Below are 16,187 nucleotides of genomic sequence, written 5' to 3'. Positions count from 1 at the left end.
GAGAAGAGTGATGTTACTGGGGTTTTTTTTGTAATTGGGGTGTGTGCAAATTACAGGAGCTTGGACAGTGAAACTGTTCAGTCACTGAGTGGACTTTTTAATACTTCCTGTTAAATTTACTGGTTTTCAAGGTCTTTCCTTACAAAGTCAAGTTAATCTTGACCTTTGATAAAATTCTTTACTAGTGTTTTTTTCTCTTTTCCAGGTGAAGAAATTTAAAGCCTTTGATGGAGATGTATCAAAACTGTCTCAAGCTGATTCCTTCATGTATTTACTAATCCAGGTGCCAAAGTAAGGAGATAGTAGGTTTATTCTGTTCACAGTAAATGTTCTCTTTTGGCTGTCAGTTCTAAACCTGTTTGTTTGTGTGCTCCAGCTATGCTCTTAGGATCGAAGCCATGGTGTTAGAGAGGGAGTTCTCACCCTCCTGTGCTTCTCTACAGGATGACATGAAAATTATAAGACGGGCAACAAAAGGTAATTAAGCGTGTTGGGACATGCATAATACTTTTGTTTTTGTTAGCATGTTAATTAGTCTGCATTATGAAGAGTAGAGCTTGAATTTCAGGTACCTTAGCTATTAAAAGGAAGCAAACTCCCCTCTGACAAATGCCATCAGGGTGTGCCTGGAGAATCTTTGCTTCTAAAATACAAAATCTGGAGACTTTGGACACACTAGCAATGAGTCCATGACCAAAGCCTACAAGCAGTGTGTAGTCAGTAGAAACTGGCAGAAACAAAGGTGTCCATGGCCAAATTAGGATAAATGCTCTTTTGAGTAGGGTTTGCTGATTCATGCATTACTGTCTCTCTGATTGAATGTGGTGGTTACACCTTTCTTCTCGCTCTTTCAGAGATGCATAGAGAAAATCACTGTATAAGTTCCAGTTTTCTCTATATGCCATTGCCTTTTAGAGACTTAATACTATTGCTGCTCCTTTGTGTTCTGTTTTTTGTTCTCTCTGTGTCTCTACACTTCTGTTCTCTACATTTCACAAGTTTTGAAATGCTGCAGCTGGTAACGTAATGTAATCTGGTGTCTTCTACTCGGCAGGAGAATAGTTTATTTCCTGCTTTCAGTTAAACATGGATGCTGACCTGGAGTGCCTATTTGCCCTCTTCTTCAATATGAAATTCCTATTTCATTCTGGCAGATTTTTGGACAGGCTGCTAGAGCACTGTTCAGGCTGCTTCTTGTGGTGTAAAAAGGCACAGCAGTCAAAGTATTCAACCGCAAGCACCAGTGCTTAGGAAAGTCATTTTTAGTGAAAGGAGAGGGAGCAAAGCCTGGTGTGTTTCCCCACCGGTGGGGTTTGAAGTAGTCCTCCTTGGCTCAGGAAAATGTGGCTTAGGCCGAGGTTTGAGTTTGGCCTGTTACTGGGATCTCTTTCAAATCATTGTTCTTTGTGTTTTGAGCAGCAGGCATACGTGAGGGAGTATGTTATGTATCAAAGCAGCCGCGCCCTCTTGTCCTTCATGTCCTTCACCCAGGACATCTGTGAATGATGAATTCTTTCCCTCCCGAGCAGACACTTTGGTCTCCAGCTCCTACATCAGGCCAGTCATGCAAATCCGGCTGGCTGGGCTTCCCTGTTTTCAGTCCACTGGTGTCATGTGCTCTTCTCTATTTGGTCTTTGCGATTAAGGGTTTGTTGCTAGCCCGAAGTTGTTTAGGAATTAGGTCTGCTTTCCTATTCCGATCTCCTATGTTTCTTTCCTTGTAATTAAGCTGGGAGAATATTTACTTAAATTCTAATGCTGATAATCACTAAGGGTTAGGATGGTCTAAACAGCCTGATGGATTCTCATCTGGCCTGCAGATGGATGTATCTCAGTGACGCTGAGCAGGCTCTCACTATGCAAAATCTTCAGAAGTTGCCTTCTCCTCTTGGCCTTATGAAATTTGGTACTTTCTTTTGTATTCTCTCCTCTTTCTTCCTCCTTGCCTCCTCACCTGTAGCTTGTTAGGTCAAAGGGTTATTTAATTAGTTCTATGTTTTTAGGCCGCTAATACTGAAATCTGAAGATACAAGGGCTATCTGCTTCCAAAATGATAGATTAGTGTATTGTGCTAAGCATTAAATGCAGGGTAAATTACAGAATATGAACTCTGAGGCAAAATAGTTTTTAGAAGTATTTGTACTGCAATAAAAGGGATTCCACCTTTTATTATGTTCATCAGTGTAAAATATAGTAGCTTATATTAAAACCAGCTCGTGTTATTTTTCTTGCTGTATGGGCACTTGCAAATTTGGAGTTACATGGTGTGCTGTGCCACTTGTGTAATGCTAATTTATTAACTCTTTACAGTTCTGCATTTCTGTATCTTATTTCTAAGGCAATCCCTGTGGTGACTTTTAAGCACATGTATTGTTTTGTGTTAGTATGTATCTGGGTGAAAAGGTCTATGAATTCAGATAGAGCCTTACTACTGTGCATTTTGCAAAAAATGGAAATATGTTCAAAACAAGCTTCTGTGATGGAAAAGTTTTAAAAGACAATCTTGTTCCATTTGACTCTTTGCATCACACTGAATATAACTGTGCTAAATCATCTTTGATGTGACTGAAGTAAAATAAATGCTGCTTTGAGTTGGTGATCATACAGAAATAAAATTATGATTCGCAGTGAGACTGGGCTAAAGAAGGAAAATGTAAACATTGCCTCGTTATCTTTTCAGCCCTGATGGCTAAGTCTCCCAAAAAAAGAATAATGGTTCAAAAGCCCGGCCCTGACAGATGGCATATGGATCCTGCAGGGTGTGGAACACTTACCTCACACTGGAATTAGTAGGTGGTGAGGATACTTAACTGCTTGCATGAGACACTTTGCACATTGCAGGATTAGGCCTCAAATGTTTTGTTAACTGCTGGGGGTTGCCTTGGAAATACTACACTTGCTAAGCTGAAGTCTGAACCATACTTGAGGTTTGTCAGCTGTGCTTGTGAATTTGAGTTATATAGTACCATTTTTTTCCACACGACCTTTACAGTTTGTTGAGGTTTCCTGTTAAAATAAAAATTTTCGCCTTTAAAACTTGAGATGAAGAGAGGTTTGGTAGCTGATTGTGTATATTTCTAAATAAACAATCGTTAGACAGCAGTTTTCTTGTTCCTTGCAGAGTTAATGACTTGTGAGGAACTGCATTCCATATTGCACTTGGTCCTCCAGGCTGGGAATATTATGAATGCGGTAAGTGACAGCCAAAATGGAGATGGCTGGTTGACCAAACTTCCAAACTTCCTTGTTAGTATTGCAGACCGTTGATGTCATGCCTCAGCTGTTTGCTCGTTTCTTTTTAGGGAGGTTATGCTGGCAATGCTGTTGGATTTAAGCTGTCGTCACTGCTCAAGCTGGCGGACACAAAAGCAAACAAACCTGGAATGAGTCTGCTGCATTTTGTTGCTCTGGTATAGAAAAACTATTTTTCTGGTATAAGCAACTGCTATGAATGTAGAGCCAAAGATGATAGACAATAGAAGCGGCCATGTGCCTCAGGAAAAAGAGCTTTTTTACTGCATTAATCCTAATCTTCACCCTTCTTCTCCTGCCACAACATTCATCAGTTTGCCTATGTCTGATCATCCTATCCAGAAACCCTTGGAAAACTTAAGTTTTTTATGTCATGTAAAAGCTTGCCTTTGTGTAACTTCCTCATTGTAGCTTTTCTGCTATTGTCCTGAATTCTTACACTGTGGAAGTAGCTTATTTTGAAATATATTCTTTCAGTCTTCCTGTTGAATCTTTTGAGAAACGTCAAGGGTTTTTTCCTCTCTCAGTGACTGACATGTATTTTTAAAACTGCTGCAGACTTTTTTCAAGTTATTTTTCCTTCCTTTCAAACTTCTTGATTTTAGAAGGGAGAGAATTTAAATGCTTTTATATGTGACTTTGGTTATCTGTGTACAAACTGGCTTAACAGATTTCCAGGCAGCTAACAATAGGGTATTAAGTGATGTGTGCGCAGGAAACGTCGTATCTGCTCCAACAATGGACATCAGTAAATTGTTCTGTCCCTGACATTCCCTTTTAATGCATGTGGCTTGCGTTCGCTGGCAAAAGCAGCTATTATTGTGCCCTGCAAAATGGAAGCTGTTGTTTAAAGTTTCCAGTTCTGATCCCTGCCTTTCGTTAAGGGGTCTCCTTTGCTCAATTTTGTTAGAATTGAATGGGAAGAAAAACAGTGCAGGAGAGAAACCTCCAGGTGCCCTCCCAGAGGCTTTAGAACTGCTGGACTTAGGGTCTTTGGCTTGGTGGTGGAATGTTAATGGATTTTGTGTGTTTTGGTTTCGTTCTATTTGTTTCAGGAAGCCCAAAAGAAAGATGCTGCTCTTCTCAACTTTTCAGAAAAAATTAGGGATGTTCATGATGCTGCCAGGTAAGTCAAAAGAACACCAAGCACTTAAGCTAGACTGTGACTTGGAATTATCTTATTTGTGAAGCAATGAGGCTTGTTCAGAGAAGTCTTGGCACAAAACCTGAGATCTTTACAAATGTTTACTATAGCTTTGAGGGCTTCATTTCCATTTGCTAGCAGAAGTATGCCTGCAATGTGCCTTCAGGTATGAGGGTTTTTATGACATGATCTCTGTAGGTTTTTGGTAGTTTCATCTCTATCAAATACATGTGCATGTATGTGACACTTAAGGGATTAACTAAAAGCATGTTACTGTTTTTCCTTAAACCATTTTTCATCTGTCTCTGAGCAGGCTACAATACTTTTCCAAATCTGGTACCAGGTACAGGTACGGGCCCTGGCTTCTGTTAGATGCTTTTTGATACTTCGTTTGCTTCTCCATTTCTGTCTTGGATGGAAAATCTGAAGGGTTTGGGTCTGTATTGTTTTCATCTTAAAAGTCTTCAGCTGCATGATTTTAAACTGAACCCAGTTCATACCTTAATAACTGTACTTGGTTTTGTGAGACAGTATGATCTAAACCCCAAAACTAGAAGATAGCAGTGCTGGAGTTCTGTTCCCAGTTTTGCTGCTTACTTGCTCTTGAGCCATCTATTTGCATTCTTTTCCCAGCTAGAAAATGGATCCAGTCTCTTAGACCTGATGCAGGGTTAAGTAATGTCTGTAAAGGACTCTGAAATCTTCTGAGGAAAGGAGTGGCCGTGAAGTTAAGCAGAAAATTTTTGAGGGACCACCTGTGTGGCTCTCTGCCATCCAACCCACACACCTTTTTGGCAGTCTGCCGTGTGGCCTGCTGGGGAATGTATCTTCCCTTGGCATCCAAGCCCTCTGGCAAACAGCAGAGGAACAGGCAGAATCCCAAATCTGGTGATATTTTTTTCTAGCCACCTTGTTCTTTGATCACATTTGTTAATGCTGAAAATCTTCTGTTGTAATTTGTGCTGAAATCTACTCAGGGAATGCACTTTGTACAGGAAAATGAAACAAAATGAAATAGATGTCATACCATTAGGCATGAGGAAGATCTTTATTAGACACAACTGTCATGTACAAATTGCTCATAAATCCTCCCAGTTAGAGCATGTTAAAGCAACGACCATTATGTTCTTTATTTTTATTGTCTTGCCGCCTTTACTTGTAGGCCACCCTTTTCTTCCTTCACAGGCAGAAAAATATAGCCTATATCTTCTACTGCTTTTCTTATTTGCAAAAGTAGCCATGATCTGCCCAAAACAGGGAACTAACCTTTGCAGATGAAGTAAGCAGAGAAAAAACAGCACACATGATACTCATCTGTCTGTGCACTGACAGACTTATGCATGCTGTCACCATCCACTGCCATGTGCACTTCAGTCAGTCTGCCACAAGTTCTTCAGCTTTACTGCTTTAAAGTCATGCTGCTAGTTAAAAGTACCTGAGTTAGAAACATGTGTACAGTTGTTAGTTTTATCCTTTTGGAAACTGTAGCGCTTCAATTCCTAGGCAAAGCTCAGTTCTCTTGTGAAGGGAACACCGTAGATTCAGAAGCATTTACCCTCACAGTGACTGAGAGATTTGGGTGGGAGCTCCCGTTGTATGGAACATGGGTCTCCCAGGATAAAGCTTAGCTTACATCAGATCAGAGCTCTTTCCTGTCATCTTCAATTTCTGAGTTGCTTCTCCACAGGAGCAGCTCTGCTGCTGGTATGTGGTAGAAGGATGAAATGTTTTAACTGCTGTGTTAATTAAGACCATGCAGGCTACATCGCTGTGACTGCTTAGAAGAACGTAATGTGCAGTTTCATGATGCTAAATCCTACTGCCAAAATGGGTAGTCTTGGCTGACAGTCTCTTGTGACCCACCTTTTTGTGCCAGCTCCTGCACTTGAACTGTCATGTAATCAGCTGGACCAAGCAAATGATCCATCTGGAAGCAAATTGTTTTTTCCTTTTCCCGGGTTATTTTCAGTGCACAGATACGGCTGGCCATCTAGAAAATGAGTGCTAGCACAGGCGCCAGGGAGAGAAAAAGAACATCTCGTCAGAGGCAGGGTGGCATTACCCTTTCTGGTAGTAAGGCTGGGTAGGACTGGTGGAGTTAATCGTGAAGCTACACCCCATGGGAACCTTTTCAGGTTGCAAATAAGAAGAAATGTGCTTATCTCTCTCCTAACTTTGCGTGTCTACTCTGGAACGATTTCCCAAACAGGCAGGTCTTGTTTGATAGCCAGGTTGCACCTTATGTTAAACATCCATTTTTGAAGCATATTGCGGCTAAGCTGTGGGCAGCTCCCTCCCCCTGGATGAACATTCTCTGTATATGCTGTTTTTAGGTTGTCCATTGATAATATAGAAGCAGAGCTCCACTCGCTGTCTTTCAAGGCAAGATCTGTTAAAGAAAGCATTCGGCGAGACCCGAAACTCTTTCACCAAATGGAAAGCTTTCTCCAGGTTTGTAGGATGTCCATGTTAACGTGTTACTATTGCCTGAATACAGGAGCGTTCCTCCACTGAATGTAATTTGTGTGGACACATTAATAAACAGGAGCATTGTTTTAATATGTCTACCCTGTCAGTGGTACAAAGGTGTTCCAACTGTATGCTGTTTGTCGAGTGAGAGTGTTGGAAGGACTGTGTTTTTACAGGGAGGGATACTGAGCGTACGTTGCCCAAGGCTTGTTAGGCAAGCATGTTTAATGCCTGTGAAATGACTGATGAAGATCAGCAGTTAAAATATAAGACAGTTTGGACTGGTCACTGGTTTTGTACGGCGCAGCTGTCTAAACTATACTGTCTGCGTGTCATGTTATACTGGAGCACATCAGTTCCAGCTGAGGCTGTGCGATGCGTAGAATCCTGATGGCTGGGTAACTGAAGAGATGTTTTTAGAAGCTGGAAGGGACTGCTTTCTCTACTAATTTACTCTTAGCACAGAGCATATTATTCTGAGCCACACCATTACTTCTGGGTGGGTTCTCCTTTTCTTTTTTAGTATTGCACTGACTTTATAGACCTGAATGTATATTTACCTGAATTTGTACACTTAACTTTGGAGCAGAGTTCTTGGTGTTTTCTGAGTACGTGGTGGTGCCTGGAGAAATACATATTACACTTCAATTAAAGGATTTTTTTCTTTTTCACGCTACAGATAATTATTAAAAGTAGGAGAGAGCAGGTGTTGATCTGGAACTTAACCCACCCTGATTTTCAACTTGCAAATGTAGTTAATAGTCCCGTAGTTTTTCAGGAGATGAGAAGTTGATGAAGGAGGGGGTGGGGGGATAAGATTGAAATACCTGTCCTCATTCACTCTGAATTGTTGGCTTTTAGCCATAGCACCCAGACTCTTTAATGTTATGTTCTAACATGTTTGGGATTTTTTTTTTTTAATTTAATAGCTGGTTTTATGTAACACTACAACCTTGTTTAGGCCACATTCCAAAAGAAATGTTGGAAAAAATCATTTTACAAATGCATACCTTGCATAAACACTTCCGGTTTTTGTTTCTAAATTACAGTTGATAACCAAGCTGATTTAAAAGTTAGCTTTGATTATCTCATCCTTGTGAATAAATTACTGAAATATGTGGGAGGAGCTCATTTTCTATGTATGCTTTTATCAATTGTCCAGTTCATCTTCAATTCATCTTTTTATTGGGTGTGGTTTTTTATGTTGGAGTTTTTTTTAAGGCTAACAAGTAAAATTAAAATTAACTTTTTTCCCAGGTTACTTTAAGCCACATGTTGTCTCAGATCTGGGACTGTGTAAGGATGGGAGTGAATGCCTGGTGATGCAGATAGGAGAGGCAGAGGGGCAATTGCTGAAAGTGTTTTAAGCAATTCTGCTGCTCAAGGTCTTACCATAGCCTTTTTCTCTTCCTCTTGAATCTTTTTGCACTAATCTACTCAAACCCTGCCTACATAGCTCTATACTTATGATTCAAAGTGCTACTTTATGGTGACGTTTTCTGAATGTCTTAAAATATACATATTTCTAGCAGTTCCTTACCTTTCTGACATGAAAACCTTTTTTTATTGTGGTCTAGGGTCAACTTAGGAAGGAGTTAATCCTGTGACATACATATATGAATTTATCCATGTGGGTTTTGGGGAAAAGTAGGGAGGAGGAATTAATCTGTTTATGCTTAGTTGAAAGTTGCAGGGAGAATAAGGCACATGAAGCTTTCAAGGGGCTCCCAGGTGGTCTGTCAGTGTCCTAGTACAGTCTTTAATTTTACTCATCTAAAAATCAAAGTTCAAGGGCTTTTGACATTTTGCCTCGTTTGTATCCTAGTCACTAGAATTTACGTTTTGATTGATCCATTTTCCATAACCTTCCATACTCACTTTGCTGAAATTACATGTTTCCTTTTGTTAGTAGGAGTTCTCCTTCAAAGTGTTAATTTCCTGGGCTCTGTAACAGCTCCTAGGTTGGAACATGCATTTCGTTAGTTCCTAATATATACATGACCTGTTGTCAATTTAATTTTTCTGCCTTGTTCATGCCATATCTGTTTTTTTGCTACAGTTTGCTGTAAGACATCTAAAGGAGCTTGAACACCAGAAGCGAGAATTACAAAAGGAGGGAAATGCTCTCATTGACTTTTTCTGTGAAGATAAAGAAACTATGAAGTTGGATGAATGTTTCCAGATATTTAGGGACTTCTGCGTAAGATTCAACAAAGCTGTTAAGGTAGGAGCACTGAATGAGATTGTCACACGTTTGACATGGATATTGACTCACATGAATTGTTTTTTTCTGCTTAAGGGACTTATATCTTGTGGGGTTTGATGTATTTGCTCAAATGGCTACAGCAAACTGCCCTCTTCTAGGCATTCCTTGCCAGAAGCCAGGTGGGGAGTGGTCGTTCTGTCCAGCCCTGTGGCAGTCCCGCTGCTTCCCATCTTCTGCAGGCAGGCTGGACCGCTGAGGTGGTGTGTCGGGGTGGTCTGTTGGCCTCTCCTAGGTGGGCTCCTTCCTCCTCTTTCGGCAAGCAGGTGGGTGGCTGGGAAGCTGAGCAGCGAGGCAGGTAGCACAGGCTTGCTGGCTGGCGCTCGCTGTTCACGCTTTGGACTGGTAACGTTGGGTCACTGGAAAGGCCCTGAGATGTGGTGGCCCGTGATACAGACATACCAGCCTGAATCAGCCCTGGCTCAGGCTTCCACTGCCCTCCGTCACGTGGCTAGACACGCTTTGCCAAGTGAGAACTGTGTATTCTTTGTTCTTTCAAATGCTTTTTTGTGGTGAAAACTCAAGAAAATGAAACAGGCCTACAGCACCAAGGTACCTCATCCCCAGCGTGACCATTCGTTTGCCAAGTACCCTGAATTGGTTGCAGACAATTTGGGAAGTAGGCTGAAAGGAAGGAGCGGTGTCAGCATTGGTTACAGTTTGGGTTTAGCAAAGTCTGGCTGTTGTTACAAAATAGCGTGAATTTGATGGATCCACACCTTTATCTTTCTGCCTTATGCAATCTGCATTTGACAGCGCTTTGTATAAGAGCTTTAGACCAGAAAAGAGAGAACACTTGATTTGTAGCAGGCTGAGGAGATGTTCAGCTAACATGCCTGTTGCACCAGTCACTTACCTAACCTTTACCAACATTATACAAATATATAAAACCAGATGGTGGTAACTATTCCAGACGTTTTAGTGAGAGGTGATTTCATGCATATTTTTGTTCATATATGTTTGGGACTGGGAATTTAATTCATAGTCACACATTACAAGTGCAGGTTGGGACAGCTATTACTTGGAAGCCCAATGGGGATCTTCCCTCCTCTCTCTCTAGTAAGTAGTTACACTCTAAAAATGACAAATTAGTCTCTTACTTGCAAATGTTGAGAAGATCCGGTTACTGGCTGTTTTGTGGGGATGAACCTCTGTTCCTATGAAATTAGCAGAACAATTCGGAATAAAGATACAGTTTTGACAAATGAACGTGATGTGTGGACAGCACAGCTAACAGTCTGAAAAGATAACTCATACCACAGTGGCCATGTGCACATACTTTAAATGTTTAAATATTTTTTGCAATTTTTTTAACATGTGTACGTGTGCTTAAAATAGATTTTTTTCATTTGAATAAAATATCTTGAAATATATTTTGGGTGAGGTTAAAATGTTCTGTGTCTAATACAGAATATGATAATAATACCTGCAACTATTTTAAACAATTTCTATTTACAATGGGATATTTAAAGTTGAGCTTTTGCATTTGGCAAGAATTCATTCTGTAATTCCATACCTGTGAAAGAAAACTCCCTGCCACAGAAGTTTTTCCTGAAATGCAAGTGTTTTTTTCTTTTTCCTTTCTTAGCTGTTCAGGTTTCTTAGGTCTAATGCATTTTATCTTTCAGAGCTCAGCGTAGTCTCAAATGCACTTTAAGAGGTGTAGATTAACCCATTCATCAAAAAGAGCTTCAGCATTCAGCTTTTGTTTACTGAAAGCTTTCAGGCAACTTTTTCTAGCTGTGCAGCTCTTCTGTTGTCACAACAATGGGAAGATCAAACTAGACAGTGCTTCAGACAAATATAGGTGTGTTTTTTTTAAAACAATGTGTTACTGCTCCAAACAGATTTAACAATATGCTGGGAAATTATGTAAATTTTTAATCCTCTGTCAAGACTAGCCTCCCCCTTCTTTCTCTTGCCACAGCCATACTGGCTCTAGAAGACCAGGTTTTCCATTTCAGAAAATAACCTGGAAAGTTCAACCAGAGGTTCAGCTAGATTAAATCGGAAGCCTGCAGGTGACAGTTAAAATGGTATTCACAGTAATCCACTGCTAATGATTTTAGTAACGAGGTGTTACTGTGTTGTCTTTCAAGCAAGCTACCTCTTCTATGGCTTCCTGAAGAAAAACTCCTCAGCCTAGCTGCCAAAATCTCCAGCTTGCCCTGGGCAACTTCTGTGCAAATAGTTGCCAGTTTTTGAAGCCAAGGGTGAATGCAAGATCCAAAACTGGAATGAGGCATTGATTAATGGTCCTTGAGTGGTGTCAGCTGATGTCTAAGTAATGATCAAGAGGCATTCTCTTAACTCGTCTGTTTTCTTTCATATGCAATTAAGCGTTGTCTTTTCACAAAATTTTCAGTCCCAGGTAAGTAGAACCCTGTAGAAACTGAAGAACAATGGCTGAGGAGCCATTGCAGTTGTTAGAAGGGAGGATGGAAGGAACACATAGGGTGTGTGCTCATCAGAGAAGTGCGTCTTAAAATATGAGTGTAATGATCAGGTAGACATTTACTCACCTGATTAAAACGGCCAGCTTTAAACTCGGTGGGGACTCGAAGCTCTCCATCTTAACAGCCGGAACTCTTTGGCCGGACTTGACACCTGCTTGGCTTTGATATGTCACATTCTTGGTCTCTGCAGGGACTTGTGCATTTTTTTCTTACGCTGACCAGACTGATGTGTTGCCAGCATTAGCTGTGCAGGGACCTGCTCTCCATAGGGTTAATGGTTGCAAGCGGGGGTTGCCATGGTGATTTCTTGTGTGTATGTATTGGGGGGGGGGGGGGGGGTGGCGCAGAGAGTGGTAGCAGTAGGAGCTAATTTTGAAGGGAGGAAATAAAGGGAAAGATAAAGGAGTGTGACTGGTTTTTGTGCATAGGACACTGTCGTCTGAGGCATGTATTTATGCTTTTCCTCATCAGGAAAATAGGGAACGAGAGATCCAGGAACTTCATAGTCTGCAAAGGCGGAAGGAGCTGGAGGAAAAGCGTCGATCCTGGGCAGCTGGAGAGCTTGGGAGCTTTGGGCGGAGCAGCAGTGAAAATGACGTGGAGATGCTGGCCAAAAAGGGACTTGAAGAATTCCTTCCCTTCTTGCAGCAGAGACCTCAAAGCCCTTTGTACAGAAACCCCAATTCTAGACGCTCTCGACTTTCTTTGGGGATAACTGCAGACAGAGAGTTGCAGAGTTTCCTGGAAATCTCCAAAGATGAGGATCCAAACAAGTTTAACAGCCTTCCCCGTGCAAACGCCCGACAAGCAAGACCAAACGTAGCGTGGACTGAATCCAAAGAAACGAGAGATCTCAACTTAAATACCTTGCACATACACCAACAGTCTGAAACCAAAGTAGAAGGTGGTGGCCTCCTGCAGATGCCTCCAGCTCAAGTCAGTCACTTCAGTGGCTCAGCCAGTCCTGGTGCCCATTACTTGCAGAGAAGCACCGACTACAACATGCACACTTCCAACGTGTCCTGCGAGGAGTCCACAGATATAAATGCTCTGGCCCTTGCAATTGAGGAGCGTGAACTTGTTAAAGGATTACGTAAGTTTGATATTCAAGGAGCAAAGCCTGCAGAGGATGCACCTTTGATATATTTAGAGGATGCTGGTGGACCAGACTTGGAGACTCTAGATGATATAAGCTTTCATTCCCTTAGCACTGGCGATGATGACCTGCCTCCAGCTTGCAGAAGTTCCAGAGAGGCCAACGACCATAAAGCCAAGGCAGTGGGTTGCAAGAGTGAAGCTTCAGAACCCAGCAGTAGCAGCCCTGTGTCTATGGATACAAGTGTTTCGGGAAGTAGGGAAGACGGGCCGATGTTCTACGTGTCGGATACGACGACTGACTGTTCTTTGACGTTGGACTCTGAAGAGGGAAATGATTTTAAGTCAGCAGGCAATGAAGTAAGAAGCGAGGCTGGTAAAGCATGCTTTTCTGGGAATAGTGCTCAGTACAGTGCTAGAACGTTCTTCTCAAACCTGAATTCTGCTTCAGCCAAGGATCTGTCTCTTCACACTTCTGCAAACAGTAAGGATGATGCCAATAGCAAGCCCACCCTTCCTAAAGAAAAGCCTGTAAAAAATAAAGACCCAGCAGGACCAAAGAGAAACTCTCTAAAAGATAGGTCTCCAAGCTCCACGAAATCCAGCGGCACTCGCCCTAGCCATACAGCTCCTTCCAGACCTGTAAGAACTTTGAATGCCTCTGAGAATGAAAGTATGAGGAAAGTGGTGCCTATTTCTCGGTCAAACAGAGCACCGAGCAGCATGAAAAAGCCAGAAGCCAAGCCAGCGCTTCGTGAAGCCAGCACGGTGGAAAGCCGGCTGTCTCATCGCAGCTCTGTCAGAGGCACAACAGACACGCTGCCAAGAAGTCCTTACAGGCATAGCATGTCGGTAGAAGAGCCAAAGTTACAAAGGGGCACTGTCACCTCGAGCAGTGCTCATTTTGAGAGGGACAGAGTCTCTCTCAAGAAGCCAAGCTCTAAACCTGTTAGGAGTAATGTCAAATCAAAGACAGATGAAATGAAGATGTGTCGCTCCAGTGTAAAACCCCAGACCCCTACAGATGACACCAAGGTTGCCACAGTCACTGTTCCCAAAACACCATCCGCTGTCCCAAACTTTGCGAGGAATACAGTGGCTTCTTCTTCAAAGCGTGCAAAAGTAGATCTATCCTGCTCATCCAAACCTCCAACCATCACAAGGTCTATGTCCCAGAGGCTGCCTAAAGCAAAGCCCGTGGCAACCTCTGACGATCTGAGTCCAAAGGAGAACAGTGTGAGTACCTTAAAGAGAGCAAGTAGTGCCAGAGTGGTTGGGAGAAGCATCCTGCAGGGAGAAGCTGTCAGCACAGCTGCACCGAAGGAGCAGGGAACAGCGGAGAAGGCCTCTCTCAAACTGAAAGATGCAAACCGGACCACGTTTGGTAAAATACTGAAGCCATTACTGAAGTAAGGGGGAGGGGTTTTTGACTCTTGGAATGTGAACGCTTCTTCAAGCACTGGATGTCTGTGTCATGAAACTCCTCAAAACAGTAACATTGCCGATAAGCAGCATCATGTGCTAGTTAAAGTACGGCACACCGTTGGAAAAGGGCAAGTTCTGGTCTAAATCCTTTTTTGTGAATTTGAATGTATTTGAAGCTACTGTGATGGAATGTGAGCGTAACAGCAAGTCTTGTGTATTTGTCATACAGAAGGTCACCAAAAGCCAAAAAGTTAAACTACAAGATGAAACACGTGACAGAAAACATGGATAAAGGCCAGTTTTTGTGTACATAAGATTCTTCCCGAGACAGTAAGATTCTTCCTAAGACAGCCTTTGTGCTGGTCGGTTCCTTATTTGATGTCAAAGTGAATCCTGTGGAACAGTACTGAAAATGACCTTAGGTGATTGTGCTTTCCGTTGCTTTCGATTCCTTGGATTCAGGAGCTCTTTTTGCCTGTTCTGAAGTCCATTGCTGGCAATTGGACAGACTGGGAACGGCTGGCCAAGAAACAGCAAAACGAGAGGTTTGCCGTTTGTGGCTGTCTTTAACCTCACTGAAGAATTTCTAGCATGTTTTATGAATGTATATGTGTGTCTGGAGAAGGCTTTCTGCTGGGCAGGAGGCTCGTTCTCCAAGAATGTGGCAGCATTGTCTTGCATGCATACGTAGATACGGCTGGTGCTGCATCGAGTAGCACAGCTGGAGGCTGTGCCTGTTGGAATGGCCATCTGTAACCATTGGGATGATGACTACTGACTTGTTTCAGTCACAAGCAAACTTACCAGCTTTTGGCCATACAGAAGTGCCATATATTTATGATACATATCAAGGATGTTTGCAGTTCAACTCTTGAAGGCTGCGATGTAGTGCCGAGCACTTTCATTACCATTCCATGTTTCCACTGGTTTATCTACTACCAAATTACTTGAATGTTGCAATGGCTCTGATTGAGCCATTAGTTTCCCTGCCACCGCCGCCTCCTCTCCCTCTCCTTGTCAACACGAATATTTAGCATGAAACACACAGCTTACGCATGACAATGTTTTTTAGACTTCCTTGGTTGCTTCAAACGTGGTTTTTAATGTTTAAAGACTCTAAAAGATGAGTTAAACTAGTATTTGATAAGCTTTTTACAAAAGAAAAACACCTCTTTTCCTGCAGATACAAATTTTAACTCCTGTCAGACTAAGGTACAGAGAACGAGGGAAAACTTGTTCAGCATGCTGTACATCTTCCCAAGGGCAGTGTCTGTAGGTGGGGAAACTGATCACTGTTCTCCTAAGCGTCTCGTTTAAAAAGTTGCCTTCTTATTCACTTATGAATGAAGCCTCATTTAAGAATAAAATAAAAAAATAAAAGGAAAATCTCTTTGGACAAGTGGCATTGACTTACTAGCGGTAGATCTGTTTGTCTGCTCTATCCCTCAGTGCTGGGAGAGCGTAATTCAATGAGAATGAGCCCCATTTAATTGCTCACATGCTTCTCATGGGCTAGTATCAGGGACACTTTGTGTTTTGAATTTGGCAAGAGGCCTTTAGCTCTTGCCCTGCACCAGCAAATCTTGGTGCAGACATCATACCCAAACACTGTAAAGTATTGCACAGGGCCTCTTGTTTGAGTCTGTCCCACAGGGAGAATTTGTATAGCCCACTTTTCGGCAAGGGTAAGTTTTTGATTGAAACCCTATAAGCTTTTTGGATACAGCCTCCCTTGTGGGTTAGATACAGAATCATCCCCCTTGTTTGTATCTGTGTGTATGTATGCACATCTGCAAGAGCAGATGATTGACTTTTTTCCTTTAACAAAAAAAAAAAACAACAAAACCCAAAAAAATTTTATTGGTAGCAAGCTTGAAAAATAATTTAAATGTGTTTGGAAAATGTAAATAAATTTCTATAAATCTGTGTAAAAGAAAACTGAATGTATTTAATGGAACATTTATACATTTCGGAGTAACTCAGTAGCTTAATAAAGTTCCCGTTTACTGGGTATGGAGTTTGTACTTTCTCCTTCCTGTTACACTCTTGGCTTTGGTCCTGGAGATCTCAAGCAACTGGAGTC

At 41.9% G+C, this 16,187-nt stretch overlaps 1 protein-coding gene across 1 annotated transcript in view; it reads left to right on the top strand.

Moving 5' to 3' along the window:
• Window positions 1–15,959, top strand: part of FHDC1 (FH2 domain containing 1) — a 37,147-nt gene extending 21,188 nt beyond the window's left edge. Inside the window, exons 5-12 of the mRNA XM_037378568.1 lie at window positions 206–291; window positions 377–477; window positions 3,122–3,192; window positions 3,303–3,410; window positions 4,308–4,378; window positions 6,730–6,847; window positions 8,925–9,089; window positions 12,056–15,959. Of these exons, the coding sequence (XP_037234465.1) occupies window positions 206–291; window positions 377–477; window positions 3,122–3,192; window positions 3,303–3,410; window positions 4,308–4,378; window positions 6,730–6,847; window positions 8,925–9,089; window positions 12,056–14,092 (2,757 nt within the window). The 3' untranslated portion in view covers window positions 14,093–15,959. The remainder of the gene's footprint in view (window positions 1–205; window positions 292–376; window positions 478–3,121; window positions 3,193–3,302; window positions 3,411–4,307; window positions 4,379–6,729; window positions 6,848–8,924; window positions 9,090–12,055) is intronic.
• Window positions 15,960–16,187: the final 228 nt, after the last annotated feature.

The sequence above is a fragment of the Falco rusticolus genome, chromosome 1 (assembly GCF_015220075.1).
Source record: "Falco rusticolus isolate bFalRus1 chromosome 1, bFalRus1.pri, whole genome shotgun sequence".
NCBI lineage: Eukaryota > Metazoa > Chordata > Aves > Falconiformes > Falconidae > Falco > Falco rusticolus.
Note: the sequence above shows the minus strand (reverse complement) of the source record. Positions and strands in the feature narration are given on the sequence as shown.